The 24517-nt window shown below is 37.4% G+C and overlaps 1 protein-coding gene across 1 annotated transcript; it reads right to left on the reverse strand.

Annotated features, from left to right (window-relative positions):
- Nucleotides 1-1695: 1695 nt before the first annotated feature.
- Nucleotides 1696-23928, reverse strand: LOC133317581 (protein ACCELERATED CELL DEATH 6-like). The gene is made up of 7 exons (XM_061519441.1): nt 23883-23928; nt 21070-21947; nt 20149-20322; nt 19385-19920; nt 17936-18530; nt 3231-3336; nt 1696-1936 (listed from the first exon to the last, which is right to left on the reverse strand). Exons 2-6 carry the CDS (start codon nt 21917-21919, stop codon nt 3284-3286), a joined length of 2208 nt encoding a protein of 735 aa, XP_061375425.1. The 5' UTR covers nt 21920-21947; nt 23883-23928; the 3' UTR covers nt 1696-1936; nt 3231-3283.
- Between the last annotated feature and the right edge of the window lie 589 nt (nt 23929-24517).

The raw sequence follows: 24517 nt of genomic DNA on the forward strand, positions 1-24517 counted from the left end.
TGCAGAAATTCGTGCATTCTCTGTCCCATTTTAATGATTCAAACTCGATCTGGAGTCCAATAACTCCATCAACAGATGTTCATTTATGTATTTTAAGCATGGTTCATCAACTTTTAGCTTAAAAGATCAAAGTTTAACCCTTTAAGGACTCACACAAGCTCAAATCATGAAAATACAAAAGAGGTGATCATGGTATACCTCCTAGGCTCAAAACTCCGAAAATGAAACACACAAGGAGTCCTCTACACAGCACTATGGTTCTGTCACTTCAAGACTACGAAAATACACTTCAAGCTTGGACCTTTCTCCATCAAAATGGTTCCTTGAAGCACTATAGTGGATGAAACTAGTCCTTCCCACTCACAATCACCAAGTCAGCAACACTACCCCCCACAAACAGATGGTACAACTCAGAAATGAAGCATCACACACCCTCACAAGACCAACTACTTAGTGTTTACAAGGTTAAAGGTGAATAATCTCTCATAAAGTGGTGTCTTGAGGGATTTTATGAAGGAAAGACAATGCCTTTGTGAAGAAGAAGGGAGGCAGCAGTTCAGTACACAAAACCCACGCAGGAAATGGCTGAGTATCAGCCTAGGGTTGTGTGCAAGTGGCTATTTATAGTCCTCTTAAGTTTAATCCACCGTATTAGCACTAATAGCTACGCTTATCTTTTTAATCTCAAATTTGGAATTCTAGACCTAGCCATTTTTCTAGAATTTTTCATGTTTTTATATTATTTTTCGCAGCACTTTTTCGGTACTCGCTTTTACGAAGCCAATATCAGTTCTGACACCAGTTCTCATTATTTAGACTTGAAATTTATTATGCTCGTCCTATATATTATTCTAGTGACATATACATACTTTTCATAATTTTCCGGGATACTTCATCGGTATGCATTTATACCGGGAGGCAGAACAGGTATCTGCACTTTTTGTCAGAAAAGCGACTTTCAACATTATTAATCACTTACCATAATTATTTAAGCCTTCTCATAATTATTAGGGTCAATTATGAAATTATCTCATTAATCTCATAATTAATTGATTATATTCCTAATTTAACGGTGCGAGTTCTTACACTTAACATGGAGCCAATGGCATCAGAAAGATAACTTGGTGAATTTCAGTGGTGAAAAGTTTCAAGTTTTTCATATGTGTACTCAGTTTCAAGTAAATTCATGGTTGTGACTGTTTTGTTGAATCCTCTATTTCTAAGGTAGTTTATCTGACCATATCTCGAGCTATAGAACTCTATTCTCAATTATCTATAATTTGCTATAAATCTTAAGATGTGTATTAGATTATATAAAAATATCATAACTTCGAGTTGTGAACCATTCCCATTTTTTTTTATAGAAACCGGGTTATTTTTTAGGGTGAAAATGAGCATGTTTTTGGAGATATTGATCAGTTAGCTTTGAAAAGAGAAATTAAATGCAACAAACAAACATTGAAGTACTAAGCATATATGAGCAAAGAAAGAGAAAAATGAAGAGTAACAAGAGATTTTCTTCATATTCTAGCAAATGGAAAACCCCCTTAATCCCAAAGAAAAACATTAACCTAGATATCAAAGAAATTTCTTCTGAAATTGAGACAAAAACTCCCTTGAAACACGAACATCCAAATATGATAAGGTACATGTAAAATGAAGAAAACAATATGTAACGTAGATCCAAGAACTTACACAAGTCAAACAGCTCAAAATCAAGCACCAAAGTTCAAGCAAAAACTACTGAAACAGACATATATATATTACAATCCAAAATAAATCTAATGATAAATGGTGACAGCTCTCCATCAACGGTGTGTTTATTACAATCCAAAATAAATATAAGCACAAGTATTGAGAACTCTCCAATGGTGCCTCTCTCCAAGACTTAGAGTTGAGATCTAGAGGAGCATCTCAATTTTGCGCGTTTTTCCACCTAAAATAAAGTAGTGAATAATTCGAGTTACTACTCAATGAGCAATGTTGTCAAAATCAAATTTCTACGTAGAAACGAAAATTGAAGAAATGACACCTTAAGATCAAAATAAAATTATATATATATATATAAATGCAGGATCTTTTGACACCGGTGTCAAATTTGAAATTTGACACCTCATCTGAGAGCCGTTAGATCAAAAAAAATCAACGACTGTGATTTGTGAGCATGTGACACCATTGATCTTTTTTGAACTAACGACTCTCAGAAAAGGTGTCAAATTTCAAATTTTACACCGGTGTCAAAGGATCCTACCTATATATATATATATATATATATATATATATATATATATGGGGTAGGATATTCTTACACCGGTGTAAGAGTTAGAAGTCTTACACTCAATCTTGACCATTGATCCACTTGTATCCAATGGCTCACATTACTAAAAAATTTGAGTCCTTAGATATAAATGGGATTAACGGATAAGATTAAGAGTGTAACTTACACTGGTTTAAAATGATCCTGATCCTGATCCTATATATATATATATATATATATATATAGAGCTTATCATTCAAAATGATTTAAAATGATTTCTGCTTGAGATAACTTTATCTTCGGCTACTAAATCATAACCGTACAAAGATGAAACAATGGAGATAAAAGAAGAGAGAGAAAAAGAAAATCATAACCATTCAAAGGTGAATCAATTAATATAAGAAAATAAATAAATAAAACAACGTAGTTTTGAGATGGCCAGAGATAATATATCTCAAGCAGTTTGAGAAATATTTTTCTCATATATATATATATATAGGAAAAAAATATTTCTACAGTCACTTTAGATAAGGTTATATACAGCTATCCCAAAACTATGTCATTTTGATTAATAAAGGGTATTTCTGTAATTTTAGGTGAATTAACGAAGGGTGTTTCAGTAAAATGTAAATAATAAAAGAATAAACAAAATTACATAAACATCATTCATTAATTTACCTAAAATTACATAAACACCCTTCATTAATCAAAACGACGTAGTTTTTTGGTAGCTGTAGATAACTTTATCTAAAGTGGCTGTAGAAATATTTACCTCATATATATATATATATATATATATATATATATATAATCACATAAATCACTGCTCAAAATTCATTGAACGACCTCTTATTTAAAAGATATAAAATCACATAACTATTTAAGACATAAGCCCAAAAACACAAAAAAAGTTCAACAGCTCCTGCAACCAAGTTCGAAAATAGAAAATGAGCAAAATACCATAGTCACATACTTATCATTACTGTTGTTGCTGATTAGAAGGGTTTGGTGGCCGCATCACTAGCATCATAGGGGGTAGGAGAGAGGCGGCACCAAGTACGATGATGGACGCGAAATCACTGAAAAGTTTTATTTGAGTTAGGTAACTAAAAGAAGATACTCGAAGTCGATGCACATTTTGATTTAGGGAAAATAAGAAATAATTTTTCTTTAAAATTAAATTTGGGTCATGGGTTCAAAGTTAACCCGATCCAATTTTTGGGTTGAAGTGAAAAAAACTTGTGTTTCAACTGTTTTTATGCCGCATTTTTACCCATTTTTAGTTAAAAGCATTTTTATTTGTATTTTGAGATGTTTTTACATTAAGTTTGTAACGTTTCTATGTTTTTACACTCATTTTTAACAACAACGGTTAGCAGACAATAAAAAAATACAACAAAGGATACACGATAATATAATGTAGAAACTGTAATTGTCAAATCCTGGGTTACACCAAATATAAAGTATATAAAGTAGAAATTCATAATTTACTCAAATAATAATAATATTTAAGTTGGATATAATCAAATAGAATTATAACAAGTTCCCCAACTAAAAGTACAATAATAATAATTATAGTCTTCTCGCCTGGAAAAAATAATAACATGTTTATCGCTTAAAGTCATGATACACTAAGTACTGTAACATTCATTTCTGTTAACTACCGTATTCTAAACAAACTTTTTCCCTAAAACAAATATAAAACTTTCAATAACTAGTTACGATATCATTATGAATCCTAAAATCATAAAACTTAAACATTGGATTAGATCTGTGATATATTTATATTACTATGTCCATTAAATGAAATAAATAAATAATAAAATAAATCAAAGTAATTTATTTAAATGAATTTATTTATAGAAATATCTTTAAAAAATTATTTGAACACTATTCTAAAACAAATTAAGGAATATAAATGATAGTAATTATAATAAAGTTCAACAAAAATAATTTTAAACTTGTTATAATCTGCATGATTTATTCACAAATATCCTGATCGGACATTAATACGATAAATTAGGGAATCTAGAATAGGATAAAACTAGCTTGATAGAAATTTGACTGCAAGTTTTTCAAATTCTTCCATTTCCCTCTTTTCAACTCCCCCTTTTCACTCTCTATTACGTTCCCAATCCCCCTGTATATTTAATTTGTTGGAAATCGACAATCACACACAAATTGAAAAATAAAAGAGAAAGAGAAGAGAGAATTTTGACACGGCGATTTATCTTGGTTCACCCAATTTAGGCTACGTCTAGCTTGTCAGCACTATATTCATCTCATCGTCACTCATTACAAGTCACTCGGTTTATAAGGAGAATATAAATAGGATTAAAACAAATCCTAACAACAACTATTCATGGGCCCAAGCTCAAACTACTAAAAAAATAGAGAAAAATTACAATAAATCAGAGGCCTAGAACAGTACCTAGCCTCTACGGGCCTGGGGGTGCTGCCCTGTGAACCCTACCGTGGCGACTTCCCCGGACCTCTGTTGCCTTTCTGCTGACCCCGCCAATAAGGGCCCTCATCAGCATGCGAAGTATGAGTCATACCCAACATTCTCCCACTTAGTGAATGTTTCGCATGTTTCTTCAATCACAATGCAGTTGTACACCATTCAAACTTCTCTGAAGTCACTGCCTTTGTCAAAAAATCAGCACCGTTGACCTTTGTATCAACCTTCTCCAGCAATACAACCTTATCTTCAATCTTCTCTCTGATGAAATGGTACTGTATGCCAATATGTTTGGTCCTCACATGGAAACCTGAATTCTTAGCCAAGAAAATAGTGCTTTGATTGTCACACCCAACGATCATCTCTATTTGTGCTAAGTCAAGCTCTTTGCACAACCTCCGCAACCAAATAGCTTCCTTGACAGCATGTGTCAAGGCCATGTACTCAGCCTCTGTAGTAGATAAAGCGACAGTGCTTTGCCTCTTACCCATCCAACTGATAGCTTCACCGAATGAGGAAACAACATATCCGCATGTAGACTTTCTACTATCAATGTCACCTCCCCAATCAGCATCCACAAAGTATCTCAGCTCTAATAATGCCTGTCCTTTTGAGCCCTTCACGCCTTCATAGCATAACCCGAGGTCAGACGTACTGCGAAGATAACGGAACACATGCTTTACTATCGTCCAATGCTCATTTCCTGACTTGGACATATACCTGCTCAATACTCCCACTGCTTGAGCAATATCATGCTGAGTACAAATCATGGCATACATTAGACTCCCAACTGCACTAGCATAAGTAACTGATGTCATCTTTTCTTCTTCTTCTTCAGTCTTGGGACACTAGTCAACCGATAACTTAGAACCAGTAGACATGTGAGTCAACACAGGCTTGCAGGAAGTCATCTTAAATTTCTTCAGAACATCCTCTATATACTTCCGTTGACTTAACCATAATCTTCCTTTGTCACACTCCCTCTTAATCTGCATACCCAATATCATATTTGCAGCGTCTAGATATTTCATTTCAAACTACTTCGCCAGCAGTCCTTTGACAATACTGATCATTTTCAAACTGTTTCCAACGAGTAACATGTCGTCAACATACGAAGTTAGAATAACAAAGTCACCTTCTAACCTTTTCACATAAACACAATGATCAACATCACAATGGTCAAAGCCAAGCTTTGTTATATAAGTGTCGAACTTCGTGCACCACATCTTGGGGGACTGTTTCAGGCCATACAGAGATTTACTCAGCTTGCAGACTAGCTCCTCTTTGCCTCTTACGGTGAATCCCTCTGGTTGCTTTATGAAAATAACCTCCTCCAAATCACCATGAAGGAAAGCCATCTTCACATCAACCTGCTCCACCTCTAGGTCATATGCAGCTGCTACAGACAAAACCAGCCTTATGAAATTTAACTTTGCAACAGGTGAAAATACCTCACCATAATCAATCCCTTCTATCCGTGAATATCCCTTTGCAACCAACTGAGCCTTGTAGTGTTTAATCTCCAATTGGTATAAACCTTTTCTTGAACACCCACTTGCGGCCAATCGCCTTTCGGTCTGCAGGTAGTTTCTCCAAACTCCAAGTTTGATTTTTCATCAGAGACTTCATCTCATCTTTCATTGCTTCCTCCCACTGTTTGGCATCCTCCGAGTTCCTAACTTTTCTTATAATGATTGGATCATCACCTGTAATATTCAGGGAATAACCATTATCACTAGCACAGAAATATAGTTTTCAGATTTATACCTCTCAAATGATCTTTTTTCCCTTGTGGACCTTCTCAACATTGGTGCTTCAACTTCAGCCTCAGTTTCAGAATCTTCATTTTCAACCCCATTATGTTCAGCAGCTTCAAAATTTGAACTTTTCACTCCAACTTGTGAGTTTAATGCATCCTCTTTCAAACCTACATCTCCACTGTCTGTAACTCTTCAGAAGCTTTCCAAAAAATCTCATTCGGGTTAGATTCCCTGAACACAACGTTTCTGCTATAAGTTACACTTCGAGTGTCAGGATTTCAAAACTTGTACCCTTTGTCTCCATCCTTGTACCAATAAAGATACACTTCTCATATTTACTATCAAGCGTGCTTCTTCTCTCCTTGGGTACATGCAGATATGCTTAACAGCCGAACACTCTGACATCAGATACATTTGGCTTTTTCCAAAATAGTCCTTCATACAGAGTCTTCTCCTTCATGGTCGATGTAGGAGATGTGTTCTTCAGATGATAAGTAGTAGCCACTGCTTCCGCCCAAAACTCAGCTGCCAAGCCTGCCCCGCTCAGCACCGCTCAGCATACTTCGTGCTTTCTCCATGAGATATCGATTCAATCTCTTTGCCACCCTATTCTGTTGAGGTGAGTAGGGTGTATTCTTTTGCCTTGCAATCCCATTGCTAGCATAAAATTGATCAAATTTTGTTGTACAAAACTCCTCTCCATTATCAGTTCTTAACACTTTGATTCTTTGGTCAAACTAATTTTCCAGCAAAGCCTTGAACTCGCGAAATTTATCGAACAATTCATCCTTGCTGCACAAGAAATATAACCACACGTATGGAAAATCATCAGTAAAAGAAACATAATACCTTATTTTTCCATGTGATGCAATAGGTGTGGGGCCAAACACATTGTTGTGTATCAGGTCCAGAATCCCCTCAGCTTTTCCTCCTAAGGAATCAAAAGATACCTGATTTTATTTCCCTTGTAGGCAATGCTCATAAAATTCGAACCCTATAGAGCAGCTCAAAATTCCATTCACCAGTTTCTTTGATGCAGAATTTCCAGACTTTTTCCTCCAATATGTGCCAGCCTCTTATGCCATAACATAGCAGTGTCCTCAGTCTTTTTCGTTATGTAGCTTTAACAACTGAACATTGTGGATGGAAGAGGGGCGCGTGAGCACGTGAGGGGGAAAAATTAGCTCTGCTAGGGTTTGGCTCGAATTTTCTTCGTTTCTAGGTGACGATGGTGGAGAAAGGGGGAAGACCCCCTAATTCTGAGAGGGATGGATCCAGAGGTAGGGAATCTAAGAAGGCGAAAGGTGAGGGAATGGCAAATCTGGTCATGCAGGACTCTTCTCCGATAGTATGCGCTACGGAGGAAGAGGAAATGGCGATGGAACTTAACCCAGAGGTTACTGAGGGTACGGGGAAGGAAGAAGAGCTGCTCAAGGAACCTAGGAGGTTAGTTTCTTATAAGGACCAGCTTCTTTGGGTTAATAGTGTGTGGGACGATTATCAGGGCGATGAAGAGGATGATTGGTTGGCGCAGAGCAGGAGGGACGAGTTGGATGAAGAGGAGGCCATTAGAGCGTATGATCAGACGCAAGAGGATGACCCCCTGAACCCTTATTATCAATTCGACATACTGGAGAAATTAAAACAATGTAAGAGATTGAAGATGGCTTTGATCGTGAAGCTGATGGGGAAGAGGTTGTGAGCTAAATTTCTGTGGAATAGGTTACACAAGCTGTGGAATCTCGAAGGGGAATACAGAGTGCTGGACCTAGAAAACGATCATTATCTGGTGGAATTTGAAAAATCACAAGACTACCTGTTTGTTCAACAACAGGGGCCTTGGATTGTAGCGGATCATTACCTAGTAGTGCAGAGGTGGAGGCCAAACTTCGATCCTTATGATGATCGTGTGAAGAAGTTTGCGGTGTGGATGAGGATCCCAGGTGTGCCTAGGGAGTTCTATACTTACAAAGACCTGTGGAGGATGGGAAATATGGTGGGCAGGACCTTGCTGATTGATGGAAGCTCCTTGAGATTTAGTGGACAGGGACAACAGGAAGAGATCACGGATAAAGGTAAGTTTTCTTGTATTTGTGTTGAATTTGATCTTAGCAAAAGTCTTCTGTCTAAATTCTGTATTGGTCAGAGGCAATTATTTATAGGGTATGAGGGCCTCCACCTCATATGCTTTTGTTGTGGCCAGTATAGTCATAGGAAAGACCAATGTATGTTTAATCCTGTGAATCTGAAAAAACCAGTGGAGGGTGAAAGGATGGATTGCCAAATGCCTTCTGAGGGTGATAATAATAATAGGGAGAATAATAAAGAGGTTGAGAGAAGTCAGGAGGAGGATGGGTTTGCAAATTGGATGACAGTCCAGAGAGGAAACATAAATAGGAAACCTAACACGCAGCAAAAAAAACTAGAGCTTCTGGCTCAGGATTTGAAAAGCAAGGTTTGAATAATCCTAGCCTTGTTAACAGGAGCTTACCTTCAGGATCAAGATTCTCCTTGCTTGGGGAAGGAAGTGAGGGGGAGAATTCCAATTTGGTGGTACAACCAGGTGGCTTATTAAACAATGAGTTAGATTCTTTGAAGGGAAGTGGGTCAGGTAGTAAAGGAGCAGAATCTAAAAGGAAGAAAGGTACTGAGAAGATTGGCAAGAAGAGTGTCCAGGAGTCACCTATTAAGATGGGTGCCTTAAGAGGACCTCCAGGAGTCCAGGTGCAGGGAACTACCAATCAGCAGGTTGGTTCGAATCAGAGGAAAGCTATTCTCATCATGAAAGCTGGTGTTAACAGGGCTTCTTGTAGTAGCAATAGTGGCCAGGGAAATATAGTGAATATTGTGGATGAGGGAAAGGGTGCTGGGAAGCTACATATTCTTAAAGATAAACCACCAGATATTCTTGAGGGGCGAAAAAGATGGCTTTGATCAGCAAAGATGTTATGATCTTGGATGATATCACTAATTTGGGTGAAGCTCAGAAGACCAAGTTAATGGTCTAGTAGTTGAGGAAGTTTGACTGTTTTCTGTTTTTTAATAAAATGTTTTTGATGATAGTGTGTTCCTGGAATTGTCGGGGAGCAGGAAAAAAAAGTTTCTCCTCCCTCATAAAGGATATGGTGTATCAAAATAATATTCAGATTCTGGCTTTGCTGGAGACTAAAATTAGTGGTAGTAGAGCTGATAAAATAATTCGGAACTTGGGCTTTGATAGCTATTTTAAAAGAGAAGCTTCTGGGTTTTCTGGTGGGATATGGCTTCTTTGGAATAAGAGTGTTTCAAATGTGTTCATTGAGCTGGATGATCATCAATTTGTTCATTCGAAGATCCACTGGATTGTGAATGGAAAGGTTGAATTCTTTACTTTTGTTTATGGGAGTCCTAGAAGAGTGGATATGAGAGACCTTTGGGAGAACCTTAGAAGTATTGGTTCGATGATTGTGTCTGATTGGGCTGTCATGGGAGATTTTAATGCCATTTTGGAGAAGAATGAGAAGCAAGGTAGGAGAGATGTTTGTTGGGGGAGTGTACAAGAATTCTCCAGCTGCTTAAGTGACTGTGGCCTTTCGAATTTGGGGTTTGCTGTCCCAAATTCACTTGGAAGAGAGGAAGGCTTCAGGAAAGGATTGATAGGTTTGCTGCTAATGAATCCTGGCTCCTGAATTATCCTAACAGATCTGTTCATCATCTTCTGTTTAGTGGATCTGACCATAGACCTATCCTGCTGAAGGATGAGGCTGAAGAAGTCTATGGTGGCCCTAAACCTTTCATGTTTCTTGTTGCTTGGTTGACCAATGATGAGTTTGGTGAGGTTGTGGACTCCTGTTGGAACCAGAACTCGAATTGGGTTGCTACTAAGGATAAGTTTCATCATGAAGTTGTTCTTTGGCACCTGAGTACATTTAAAGCCATGCATAAAAGGAAAAAAAAATTACAGGGAAGGTTAAGAGGGCTGGAAACCGAATTGAGCAGGGGTCCTAGTGAGTCTTTGGAGAGATTGCATAAAGAGTTCTGAATGCTATTTTTATCCAAGAGGAACTGACTTGATTCCAACGGGCAAGATGTAAATGGCTGGCCTTTGGGGATAAAAATACTAAATTCTTTCACTCCACAACAGTGGCTAAAACAAGGAAGAATAAGATTTTGACTCTAAAAAAGGAGGGGGGGGTGGGTGGAAGACCCTGTGGAATTGAAGTGCATGGTTGTGAATTTCTTTAAAGGACTCTATATAGAGGAGCCTATTATTGAGAGTGAAGGCAGCTTAGGGAATGGGTTCCCAGTTATTGATAGTCAAAGCTGGAGGAATATGGGGGCTGTACCAAGTGGTGTGGAAGTGAAAAGTACTTTCCTGAACATGAAGCCTTATAAAGCTCCTGGTTTGGATGGCTTACATGCTATATTCTTTCAATCACAATGGGAGAAGGAAGGGGAATTCGCTGTCAAGTGTATTAGGGGTATTTTTGAAGACCCTAGCAAGGTGGAGGAGATAAACCAGACTCTAATTTGTCTAATCCCAAAAATTGACAAACCTGAGACCCTAAGCCAATTCAGGCCCATTTTCTCTGTGCAATGTTATTTACAAGGTGGTCACTAAGATTGTTGTTGGGAGGTTAAGGAATCATCTTAGTGACCTTATCATGCATAATCAGTGTAGTTTCATCAAAGGGAGGCATGCTTCGGATAATGTCATTATTACACAAGAGGTAATTCATTCCATGAGATCCAAGAAAGGTTCTAAAGGATGGATGGCTATTAAGTGGACCTAGAGAAGGCCTATGACAGAATAAGTTGGGCTTTCCTTCAAGAAACTCTCATTTTAGCTGGTTTTCCTGGGACCCTCATTAATTTGATTATGGCTTGTGTTTCTACTTCAACCATGAATCTGCTATGGAATGGGTTTCAAACTGAGGATTTTAAACCCATAAGGGGGATTAGGCAAGGAGATCCCCTATTCTCTTACCTTTTTATGCTATGTATTGAGAGGCTGAGGCATCTTATTTCTTCAGTTGTGGACCAGAAGGTGTGGAAATCAGTGAAGCTGGGTAGGAAAGGGCCCCCCATTTCTTATCTGTTTTTTTGTTGATGACTTGCTTTTATTCATGGAAGCTTTTATCAGTCAAGCAGAGTTGGCTATCAGCACTTTGAACCAGTTTTGCCTTGCCCCTGACCAGAAGGTGAGTGAGAATAAGACTAGAGTTTTCTATTCTAAAAATGTAAATCATACTAGAAGAAAAGAGCTCTGTCAAGTCCTTAAATTTGCCCCTACGGCTGATTTGGGCAAGTACCTATGGGTGCCTATTCTGCACAAATGAGTAAATAGGAAAACCTTCAGGCATGTGCTAGAAAAAACAAGCAGCAAGCTTAATGCTTGGAAACAGAAAACTTTGTCTCTGGCTGGAAGAGTAGTTTTAACCAAGGTTGTCCTTTCAGCCTTACCTACTTATTCCATGCAAACTGCTATTATTCCAGTGGGGACCTGTGATGTCATTGAACAGAAAATGAGGGGTTTTGTGTGGGGCTCAAGTAGGGAAGTGAAGAAGGTTCATGCTTTACCTTGGAACACAGTGTGCAAACCCAAGAGTGGAGGTGGTTTGGGTATTAGAGGCTTGAGACAAACAAACAGAGCTTGTATAATGAAGGTTGCTCACGGGCTGCTTACTAATAAGGATGATCTCTGGGCTAGAGTTTTGAGAAGCAAGTACAAGGTGGAGGAGAAATTGCTCCCAAACATTGTGAAGAAACCAGGGACCTCCAATTTGTGGCAAGGGGTAACTAGAGTGTGGCCCCAAATTCTGGATGGTTCTAAAGTTATGGTGGGCAATGGAAGGGGTAGTTCGTTATAGAATGATAAATGGGTGGGCACTGGTCCTCTAAAAGACCACATAATTCAGGATATTCCTTGTGAACTTTTGGATGCTGAGATTGTGGACATGGTGAAGGATGATGGGGAATGGAACTGGCAGAGGTTTGGGAGTTTATTATCAGATGATGCTTTGAGCCTGATAGCAGGAATATGTCCTCCTAGCCCTTTAAATGGTGAGGACAGGATTATTTGGGATTTTTCACATGATGGAAGATTCTCCATTAGATCAGCTTTTGGCAGTCTGAATCCAGAAGGTGTAATTCAAGATTCTGTCCAATGGAGCACAATATAGGACTGGGGGGGGTCCTCCAAGGATTAAAAATTTTCTTTGGCTTGCTCTTGGAGAGAACCTTCTAACCAATCTCAGGAGAAAACAGAGACATATGGCAGATGATGATATCTGTCCAAGATGTGATCTCAAACCTGAAAGCTGCCTGCATGTATTAAAGGATTGTGGTTGGGCTCAGGCTATTTGGAGACCTTTTATTAGACAGGGAAATTGGGATAGATTTTTTAATCTAACCTTAGTGGATTGGTTGCAATCTAATCTGGCTCCAAAGGGCAGCTTTATAGATGGTGACAATGGATGCATCTTATTTGGCATCACTTGCTGGCTATTGTGGAAGAACATGAACAGAATTGTTTTTGAAGATCAAAGATCAAGTGTGGAGGAGCTATCTAGAAATGCTTGCATTTATTTTTCTAACTATATGGATGCTAATGCATTATATATGACTGTAGGTATTTTGAAGAATCCTAAAATTGAAGTTCTGGTCCATTGGGATCCTCCTCTATCTGGATGGGTTAAGGTGAATGTGGATGGCTCAACAGAATGGCCAGAGTGGGTGTGGTGGTGTGATGCGATAAGATACAGGCCGATGGGTTATGGGGTTTGCGAAGAACCTGGGAAGAGGCAACTCATTTAAGGCAGAAGTGTGGGGGCTGCTAGTGGGACTCCAACTAGCATAGAACAAAGGATTGTGAAGGATGGCTGTCTTCCAAGCCATCCCCTTGCTTTTTTTATTCAAAGGATTAACCAGATGCTGAGATATGATTGGCAGGTGAAGGTAATTCATGTGTACAGGGAAGGGAACGGTGTAGCAGATTATCTTGCTGGTATAGCTAGTAGTATGGGGTGGGAGACTAGTTTTTTTGAGTCCCCTCCTGTTGGTTGTATATATTTGCTTAGTAGGGACTACAAGGGCATTGCTTGGCCTAGAATGGTCAGTGAGATGTAGTTCTGTTCTGTTTTAGTGTTCATTTTTTGTACAAAAAAAAACTGAACACTGTGCTGCCCAACAGTTTTCACATTTTACCATGGCGCTATCCTTTTGAAATTACCAAAGCTCCCTGAGTCAGCTTGCAAGAATATTTATCACTACTGAAATTAATATCTGCATCTGCCATACTTCCAACGGAGATAAGATTTTTGGTAAGCCTCAGAATATGCATCACATCCGGCAGATTCTTGATTGTTTCGTCATTCATCTTCACCTTTACCTTTCCATGCCCCACAATAGCATGAGTTGTATCATCTCTCATTTTGACCATTCTGCCAGAATCTAATTCACAAGTGCATAACCACTCCCAATGAGGTGTCATATGGAACGATGCTCCAGTGTCAATGATCCAGTCCTTGCAGTCACTATGACTGTCGAATTCCATGTGCAGATCCCCTGCACTATCTCCATCATCCTTCTTTGTACCAAAACCAAAATATGGTGTATCATCCCGCTTCTCAAGAGGACCTACGCTTTTATTTCAGCAATTCCTCCTCAGATGTCTAATCAGTTTGCACCTCTAGCACCTCACTTCAGATTTATCACGGGACTTTGATCGTCCCCTCGATCTTCCTCTGTGACCAAACTTTGATTTGTCACCACTCCTCCCTCTAACAACCAGAGCCTCATTGTTGGTACCTTCAGAACCTACCCTTCTTATATCCTCAAACAATAAGGCAGAAAAAAACGTCTTGAAAAACAATTTATTAACACCAGTACCAATTGACACAATGATGTGCTCCCAAGAGTTGGGCAGTGAACACAACAAGGTGCAAAATTTATCTTCCTCATCCATATTTATATCTATAGATGAAAGTTGTGCACAAATTGTGTTAAATTTATTTAAATGAGCAGAGAAAGAATCACCTTTGCTCATCCGCAAATTATAAATCTTCCTTCGCAAGAAAACTTTATTCACGAGCAACTTGCTTTGATAGAGGTTTCCTAACTTTGTCCAGAGATCCTTCGTGGCCTTCTCAGAAGTTTCGTTCACGAGAACGTTATCTGCCAGGTATAACCAGATCAGGCTTTGCGCCTTTTGATCGTCTCTGGTCCACGCCATGAACTCCTTTGACTCGCCTTCCTTCGATGTTCTGTCACCGAGAATTTTCGTTGGTACCGATGGCTTTTCATCTCCGATCACGTACCATATGTTCCTGTCAACGAGCAAAGCCTCCACCTTCAATTTTCATAACTCGAACCCCTTTTCTTAGAACTTTTCAACCTCGACCCGTGATTGGCTAATCGACATCCTTTCCAGATCAATTTCGCAGTTTTCTCTACGCTAAGAAAAAAAAAACCCTAAATCGTGAAACCCCAATCTGCCACAAGAACCCCGGTTGCAAAACCAAAGCTCTTGATACCAATTGTTAGAAATCGACAATCACACACAAATCGAAAAATAAAAGAGAAAGAGAAGAGAGTATTTTGTCACGGCGACTTACCCTGGTTCACCCAATTTAGGTTACGTCTATCTTGTTTGTACTATATTCTTCTCACCGCCACTCGTTACAAGTCACTCGATTTACTAGGAGAATATAAATAAGATTAAAAAATCCTAACAACAGCTATTTATGAGTCCAAACCCAAACTATTAAGAAAAAGAAAAATTACAATAAATCAGAGGCTCACAACAGTATCTAGCCTCTATAGGCCTGGGGCGCTGCCCCCCGGACCCTGCCAAGGCGGCTTCCCGGAACCCGTTACCTTTCTGTTGACCCCGCCAATAAGGGCCCTCATCAATATACGAAACATGAGCCATAAACATTTTAACACAATAATATGATTTGTTGCCTTTGTTTTACTTACTAAGAAAATGTGATTTAACAATTAATGATAAATTAAAAAGGAATATAATTTTACTATAAAATTATTCTACATTGATAGCTTTTATCAATTAAAGTCATTTATTAAAAGGAAAGAGTAATAGCAATTAGCACGAAGTACATTATCGCAATTGACACGCATATTGTTGGGTTAAATTTTAATGAGATAAAACAGAAAATAGAAAATAGAAATGTGAAGAGTTTTCTGGTGAAGAGTCATGTCCTTAGGTTTGTGTTAGTGGACATTAATGAGTTTGAAGTTATGTCAGTTAGAATATTAATGAGTCAGTTATGTCAGTAATGAGTCAGTTATGTCAGTTATAAAGTAATGAGGTGTTATGTGTGGAGTTATGTTGGTCAGTTTTATAGCTTATAAATAGCCTTTGATAGTTTGTATGAAATGTAGATCAAGAGATCAAGTAGATCAAATAGATCAAGAGAAAGAGAGAAAGAGCAAGAAAGCAAGAAGAGAAAAGAAAAGCTTTTTTATAGATACTCTTGTGTGGTTGTCTCTTGCATCTGTGTGGATATTCAATTCTAACAATTTGGTATCAGAGCTTGGGCTATGGAGGAAAAGAACGAGATGGAAGTGTCACTCTTCCATGGAGATAAGGATGAAGCATTAGATTGGCTTCTCTGTTTGAAGCAACATTTTCGGAAAGAAAAAATCTGGACGGAGAACAAATGGCAGGTAGCCATGAGAAGACTCAGAGGAAGCGCAATCAAATGGTTCCGTACATGGAACTGCCGCGACTTTAATAATATGTGGAAGGATTTTCTAATGGCCTTCGTAACAAAATACTTGCCTGGACGTTTTGATCTGATTAATGAAGAAGATGAAATCTTCAATGATGATGATGAAGATGAGGAAAATGATGCGGATGAAGAAGAGACCGAGATGGCGGAATCCGAGGTTGCCAACGGCAACGTATCCGTGGAGAAGATCGACTCGTTGGAGCGTGAGAGAGATGAATCAGAGAAAAAGACGATGACTGCGGCTATGGGAGCCGAGATCAAAGATGCTGAGAGCGGCGAGTCAATTCAGAAGCCGGATAGAGAGGATAAGGAAGAAGACGAGATGTCGAAGGAGCTTGAGAAGCCAGCAAAGGAACGAGAAGCGTGGAATCCGAGATGCTTGATGGAGACCGACTTGGAGGAGACTGCGAATCTGAGTTCCGTGTTGATAACCGGGATGGGGGAGATCCCGGCTAAATCACCGAGTTCATGTTTTGGAGAAGAGCTCGACCCCGGCGTGATGAGGTTGATGTCGGAGACCGACATAGGCGCGGTTTGGGTTGAAAGTCAGAAGTCGGAGACTGCATTGAATTCATGGTGGAAGTGGAAGATGTCGACTCCACCGAAAAGAGACCATTTCCCTGGAGGACGGTTGTGTGAGATTCTATCGATGAGGCGCGTGGAAGCTGGACTTGTTGAAGAAGAACCCGGTGATGAAGAAACTGAGAGCGGAAAAATGGAAGATGTGATTGTGGATAGGGAACCCGGCGATGAGGAGCCTAGAGTTACTCTTATGGCGGAATCATTTTGGCTTAAGCGTAAACCAGAAGAAGATCGTGGGGCGGAATCAGAAAATGATGCGTTGAAAAACCATAGGCGTTGAGTTATTTGCTTGATGATGTTAATCAACAGTCCTCAATGAGTGATGGGGTTACTGTGGTTAAAGAGACCCAACGTGCTATTAACGTAGCACATGTTGAATATGAAAGTATTAAAATTGGCATAGGTGTTGTAAAACTAATGGGACGTTATAGTGATACAGATACTGATCAGTATGATGACTTGTGTGATGATCATACGTGTAAGAATGGATGTGGAAGTATATCGGAGGATGAGGTCGACGGGGAAAAATTCAAGATTGTCTATCTTCCACCAATGAAGGAACCGCCGGACAAAAAAAAAATTGAAGAAAGGAGTGCAACATGGAAGCAGCGCGAAAAAAAATCAACCGGTGGAAAATTCAAAAAAGAAGAATTAAAATTTAAGGGGGAGTTTTGTTGGGTTAAATTTTAATGAGATAAAACAGAAAATAGAAAATAGAAATGTGAAGAGTTTTCTGGTGAAGAGTCATGTCCTTAGGTTTGTGTTAGTGGACATTAATGAGTTTGAAGTTATGTCACTTAGAATATTAATGAGTCAGTTATGTCACTTAGAATATTAATGAGTCAGTTATGTCAGAGCTTATAAATAGCCTTTGATAGTTTGTATGAAATGTAAATCAAGAGATCAAGTAGATCAAGTAGATCAAATAGATCAAGAGAAAGAGAGAAAGAGCAAGAAAGCAAGAAGAGAAAAGAAAAGCTTTTTTATAGATACTCTTGTGTGGTTGTCTCTTGCATCTGTGTGGATATTCAATTCTAACACATATGAACGAGATATTTCGGGTAACACAATTATGAGTACCAAACTAATATGATATAATACCGCAATTAAGATGCAAAGATCATATATGTGTGCGGTTACGTACCTTTGGTTTCATTGCGTTCAGCAAACCATGTCAGAAACAAAAAAGGATAGTGAGAAATGTGTCGGATTACTTGGAAGGTTGAATCTGAGGGGAACCAGAGAAGAGTGTAGGGTAACAAAAGCATGACAATGAAAGTCACACCCATGACCATGACTGTAGTGGCCAGCCAATTGAGATCAGTTATAACTAGGTGAACACCAGCTAAGAATGCTACAGATAGAGTTGTAAGAGTGATCCCTAAAAGAGGCATAGCCACACCACGGGCAAGAAGCGCCAAATGTGATTCTCCCAACTGAGCCCAAATGAGTATGATAGTGACACTAATGGAACCGTACATTGATACTGTTATGCACAAAATGAATAGCTGAAACCACATACGATGTACCATGAGGGCCATGCCCTGTCCTGAATCAGAGCCATTATGGCCACCAGGCAAAGTAAAACCTGCGGCAAATGATATTGTAGTTATAAGGGTCGAAACCAGAATAAGAGTGTTGATTCTGTCTTTGAAGGGATCCATTGAGGGAGAGAGAAGGTATGACCCTTTTTGAGTACGTCGTACGCCAGCAGATCTTAATGCGATAAATGTTAGCCGCTGCAAATACATGTTTATGTGTGTTAAAAATCCTTCCCTTAGTATAATCATGAGGTCAATATATTTGAGGTAGATTTTGATGTCTGAGGCATTACATTGCAAAAATTAATCTTTGATGAACTAAATTAAGGCCAAATCACCGAAAGGAACTAAATGAAGTTTCAGTCTTGAAAAAATTACACAGAAATAACCATATTATAAAAGTACATATTTTATAACCAAAATAGTTATGTTAATTATAGAAAAGCTTGTGCTAAACTCAAATTCTCAGTGACATAATCACTTTTGTATTATGTATGAGAACAAGTTACTCAGCAGGAGATAACTAACTCATTTTCTCAACGTGTAGAAGTTGTTGTTTACCACAAATATTTGTTGGCAAAAAGGTTTATCAGTAGAGATTTCTGCAACTATTTTTTTAATTATGTACTAATGACATTACATAATTATAATATTAAAGTTGAAGAAAAAAAATAACTTTAATATTTTACCTATGTACTACTCTTAGTACATAATTAAAAAACGATTGTAGAAATTCCTACAACATGAGAAAAAAAAGACTCATATTTGTTTTCTAGTTTTTTTGTTATTCATTGTTTTGCACATATAAATTTTAACGTAATATTAGGTGTATGTTAGGTGTTCTTTCATCCGTAAAATATCTAATAGGAACATAATTGACGGTGCTAACATGGAAATTAGTAATAAAGCTTGCTTAAAAACAATTTTAAGAATGAAAACTAATTAAGAAAGGGAAAAATTTATGATGACTAAATTAAAAATTAATGCATATTATAGAAACTAGAATTCTAATTTAATTTAACCTTTTAGGGAAGTTAGATATATATACTTGCCTGCCGAAGGGTGGGTCTTCCTCGTTGATTTTGCTGAAATGCATCAAGAGCTGTTTGATTCATACTGTTAATCAACTGGAGTTTCACTTTCGGGTTCCATGTTAAGTCATACACAATTTTGGGATGGCAAAACATAGCGGCCAAATGCAAGGGAGTGTTTCCTTTGGCATCCTTGACATTTATCATCTTTGCAAGTTCACGAGTTTCCAAGATGTACCGTACCACCTTAAACTGTCCACTTATAGCCGCTACGTGAGCAATATTACGGCCATTCTTGTCAAGTATTTCTCTGGGAACCGGACAGTGTCCTAACAACTTCTTTACGATTTCAGCATGCCCTCCTGCAGAAGCCATATGAAGTGGAAAAGAACCATCGAACTTGTCTCTTTCCATGCTGCAGGATATACAATTTTTAAGCAAGTACTCAACACCTTCTACGTAACCAATTGATGCTGCATAATGAAGAGCAGTCCTTCCTTTTTCATCCCTTAAATGGATCCATTCTTTCTTTTTTGTCAGTATGGTCTCCAAAATACCTGCCATAATTAGAAATAATTGCAAATATTAATGTTCACACAAAAAGTTAACCAACAATGCTGCGAATGGCTTGCTTGATGAGTAATGGAATAGAATGAATTTAATTAGTAGTCGAGGTTGCCATGACAAACATAAATAAATAATAGAGTGACCTTATGTTGTTCTAAACTTGATAAAGCGAGTAGTAAAAAATGAATGAAGATTTGTAGTTAGGCAACAAAAAGTACCTTCATGTTCTATTAAAATTGCCACAATAAGCAGTGATTCTCCAGGTGGTACATAACTGGAGCCGCACAGAATCAATTCCACCAGTTCTTTGTATTTCTCAATTGACGCCTCTATCGTAAAGTCTCGGCTGAATTCCGTATCGAACGATTCCGTTTCCGAATCATCATTTGCCCCTGACATATGAACTTATAATTAGGAGCTAGGAGAAAAAATCTCCAAACATTGAGGTCAATACCCCAAAAACTAGCACAAAGAGTGAGAGTGTATCTAAGGCCTTATGAAGGTCAATTAGTTGTATAGGCAATCAATGTAAAACTTATAACATTATCATCTCTTTTTCTTTTGGCTGCTTCACTCATCTATTAATATTCAGTACAAAACTCTTTTGAGAAGTATTGCACCTTAATCCATAGATCGCCGACCTTGAAGTCACCACTCCAAAAATTAGCTCAAAGGAAGGAAGTGTCCAAGGTCTTATAAACCACATTAATTGTATAGGAAACCAATGTAGAACTTGTAACACTATACGAGTTAAAAAAACCAACATCTGATAATTGGGTTGCACATGTATTAGTATATGTAATTACGAAAATTTCGCAACGTTTTCATTTAAGATACATGAAAGATATAGGGGATAAAAGAATAGCTTAATGTAAATAGATGGAATTGATTTAAAATGAATGTTATTTACTCTCCCTAGCTACTGAGTCCCTGTCAAAATAAGGAAAAAGAATGTTCCAAGAGATGAGATTAAATTTGAAAGATTTGGATCCTCTCATGTTTAAAAGTAGTAAAGTGATCATATGGTCATATTATTTTCTTTTTTATTATATTATCAATAAATAGTTGTGATCTGATATTTTTAAAGACGAGAGAATCCAAATCCAAATTTGAAGCTATACAGAGCAACATGTACCTACATTGACTCTGTTCATCAAACGGTTGTTTTCGATCTGGAACAGAGTAGAAGTGGTGCGCGATCATTTCGGCAAATTCATCGTGGTTCTCAATCCTAAAGTTGCCCAATGGAGAGTCTTGGCTGATAAATTTGGTCAAAGCATGATCAACAATATCCTCGTAACCTTTCTTAATCGCCAAGTGCACAACTGATTTCCCTTCGTTGTTGGTCATAAAGAAGCAAACTCGCTCAACCAATCCCAACAAAACAGCTTTAAACTGATCATGTTCCGGAGAACTTAGAACACCCATTACATCTCTGTGACCATTTAATAAAGCCTCGTGAAGGAAAGTGTTTCCTTGCTTGTTCTTTTCTAGAACTTTATCCAGAATTTGATAAAGACTAACTGGTAAGGCAGCCAAAAGGTTTGATAAGGCCTCGTGAAAGGAAGTATATGCGTTGGTTTTTTCTACGAATTCATTCAGAGGATGATAATATTGGAATGGAATGAATAAATTAAGCAACCTCTCAAGAGTTGAGATTTGTCCTGCTCTTGCAGCAACATGCATTGCTGTATCACCGTTGTCATTTTTGGCATCCAAAAGGTCTGGTTTTTCATTAGCTACAATCTCCACCCAGTCATTTTTTCCATACATGGCTGCTATATGTAGCACTGTGTTGCCCATTGGGCTCTTTTGTTTTAAAAGCTCATTCTTACTCTTTATCCAAGCGGTTGCAGTTGCTGGGGCATCATATTTCACTGAATCATACACAGCTTTTAACAAATCTAAATTATTTTCCTTTTCATGTGCTTTAACCTCACGTCGTTTAGGTCTTGTCAGATTCGGGATCCGAATCGGGGGCATCATCATATTTGCTGGGCTTTATCCTCTGCTTTTCCTGCGTCCAAATCGCTAGCCATTTAAATTCATCAAATTCATTGCTCATATTTAAAGGGTGACTCTATCTGCCGTCACTTTTAAGAGAGTTTTTCTTTTCAAACAGATCTCTCAATAAAATTTTAATTGTAAACAGATTTGAATCTTCTCTTATTATTCAATATTAGGGAACACTGACCTAAGTGTTTCAGTTTCCCAAACTTTTTTCTCAAATAGCACATCAGTCATACTTTATATCATACTGTCACGCGTTCAAATTCACTGTCAATCGTAACGAATTTGGTTAGTTCACATGACATATTTTCATTAGTGTAAAAAGTTTGTTACTAGTGGTAGCTAACTTAGTTACTTATGATTTCGTGACATGTGCATATTTTACAATAAAAAAGTGACCGGACTAAATTCGTTACTAGTGATATGCTCATGGTAATATGTTACGCGGCCTAACCAAGTTCATTATGATTGGTAATGAACTTGGACGCATGGTAGTCCAGTAAAAAGTACTATTCCCTTGCCATTTTGACAATTTTTTTAGAAATACATGGTATTTAGGTCATTGTTCTCAATATCAGACAATATATGATATTAGAGTTTTGATTTTCTCATGTTGAATAAGAATTATTTTCTTATGTTGTGACTAAATTAGTGGTAAGCTGCGTACTAATTAAAAAAAAAAAATTACACATAAATCAAAGGCTCATAATATAAGAATTTTTTACAACATGAAAACTATTTTTTCCATTATATTATTGCAAAAGGAAAGACACAATTCTTATAATGAAAATATAAAATATAATTGGTTGTACGGTTCGTTACTTGTATTTAAAAGAGAGAAACTCTAACCACACATTATATTGGTTGCACACTTTTTTAATAAACATTTTATTTTTAGGTGAATTTCAGGTGAATATTACTAAATAGAAAGTCGGCTCAGGTTAGTGAGACCCATCTTAAACTTACCCAATGATAAAGAACGTATCAAAAATATTTTATCAATATGGAACGTTTGGTAGAGGAGAATTTTTTTTTTATCCGAAAATCTCGATTTTCAGAAATATGATTTTTACATTTAGTTTACGATAATATTCAAAAATTAAAAATTTAGAAAAATTTAGTTTTCCAGAAATCCTGGAGAATACTGCATACCAAACGGCTTAGGAGAATCTAGAGAAAATTCAGTTTTCCGGAAATCCTAGATAACATGAGTGTGTTCTACCATTCTTGTAAAAAAAAAAAAATGTGTCTTTTTTTATTTCCAATAAAATCATATCTACTTATTCAAAAACATTAGATGATCCAAATTCATCATGAATAAAAAATAAGTAATCTAGCATACCAAAAAAAAAAAGTAATCTAAACACACTAAATTTAACCTAACTTGTCTTTAATTCTTTTGACATAAGTTTAATTTTAGAGGCTTGTTTACTGATGAGTCTTCCTTGTACTTGCACTAAAAAGCAAGTTTATCTTTTTTATGAGCAAAAATGCTTGTAGTGTTTGGATCTGGATCTTCTCATGTGAAAATTCACGTGATTATGTCATGTGAGAAATCATAATCATGCAAAAAGTGAATTAAAGATAATAAAAGAGGAGAGAGAAAAAATGTTAAAATAAATAATTACGAAATTATAACTGTTAATTTATCTTTATATAGTTGTGATCTTCCACGTGACTATGTTTTTTTTTTTTAATATGAGAAGATCTATTTCTTTACATGTTTTCGTTAACACACTCGAAGTTTCTGTTATTAAGTGAGATTCACAGAATAATAATAATAATAAAATTAAAAAACTATCTAAAAGATGCAATAAAGAGTAGATCATAGATAGCCTTACGAGTTATGGCAGAAACAGAGACGGAAAAGCCATTGAAGTAGTCTGAGATTTGGGGAGAGTACATCGAAATATAAAGCATAATATATCAGAGAAGAGAGTACCTTGAACGCTTTGAGATTCCCCGGGGAGCTGTTTTCCACTTTGTGACTGAACCAATGGCTCAAGGACGACCCACCTTTCCCCTTATATAGAAACAGGGGTGTCCAAAATAACCAAAAAAGTGAGTCGAACCATGAACCGAACCGAACCGCCCCATAAAATAATCAGTTTTTAAAAATTAGTTCATGAACCGAACCGGTTTTTAAAGAATCGGTTCTTGAACTGAACCGGTTTTTAGAACCGGTTTAAGAACCGAACCGATTTTTAGAACCAATTTAAGAACCGAACTGGTTTTTAGAACCGGTTTAATAACCGAACCGGTTCCGAACCGAACCATTTTCAAATCAAACCAAATTAATTTTTATAATTTTATTTTTTAAATTTTTAATTTTTTTTTTAAAAGAAGGTCGACACGAACCACTTCCGAACCACTTCCGAACCGGTTCCGAACCACTTCCGAACCGAACCGAACCGAACCATTTAAACCAATTCGGTTCGGTTTTTTTCAAAAAAATCCGGTTCGATTCGACCCATGCACATCCCTATATAGAAAACGAGGTCAATAACCAAAAAAACAAACACAACACTCAATAACTAGATTATCTCCTCTATATGAACTCTCCTTTATTTTCTTTCA

The sequence above is a fragment of the Gastrolobium bilobum genome, unplaced genomic scaffold, assembly GCF_033153095.1.
Source record: "Gastrolobium bilobum isolate Gb01-03AN ecotype WA unplaced genomic scaffold, APGP_CSIRO_Gbil_v1 utg21772, whole genome shotgun sequence".
In the NCBI taxonomy this organism is placed as follows: Eukaryota; Viridiplantae; Streptophyta; class Magnoliopsida; order Fabales; family Fabaceae; genus Gastrolobium; species Gastrolobium bilobum.

Excerpts from the sequence above, each read along its gene's own strand:
- LOC133317581 (XM_061519441.1), bottom strand. The coding sequence starts at position 21,919 with ATGATGATGCCCCCGATTCGGATCCCGAATCTGACAAGACCTAAACGA. Across the intron at positions 19,921-20,148 it reads AATTTTAATAGAACATGAAG|GTATTTTGGAGACCATACTG; the intron begins GTACTTTTTGTT and ends TAATTATGGCAG. Across the intron at positions 18,531-19,384 it reads GAAGACCCACCCTTCGGCAG|CGGCTAACATTTATCGCATT; the intron begins GCAAGTATATAT and ends ATGTATTTGCAG.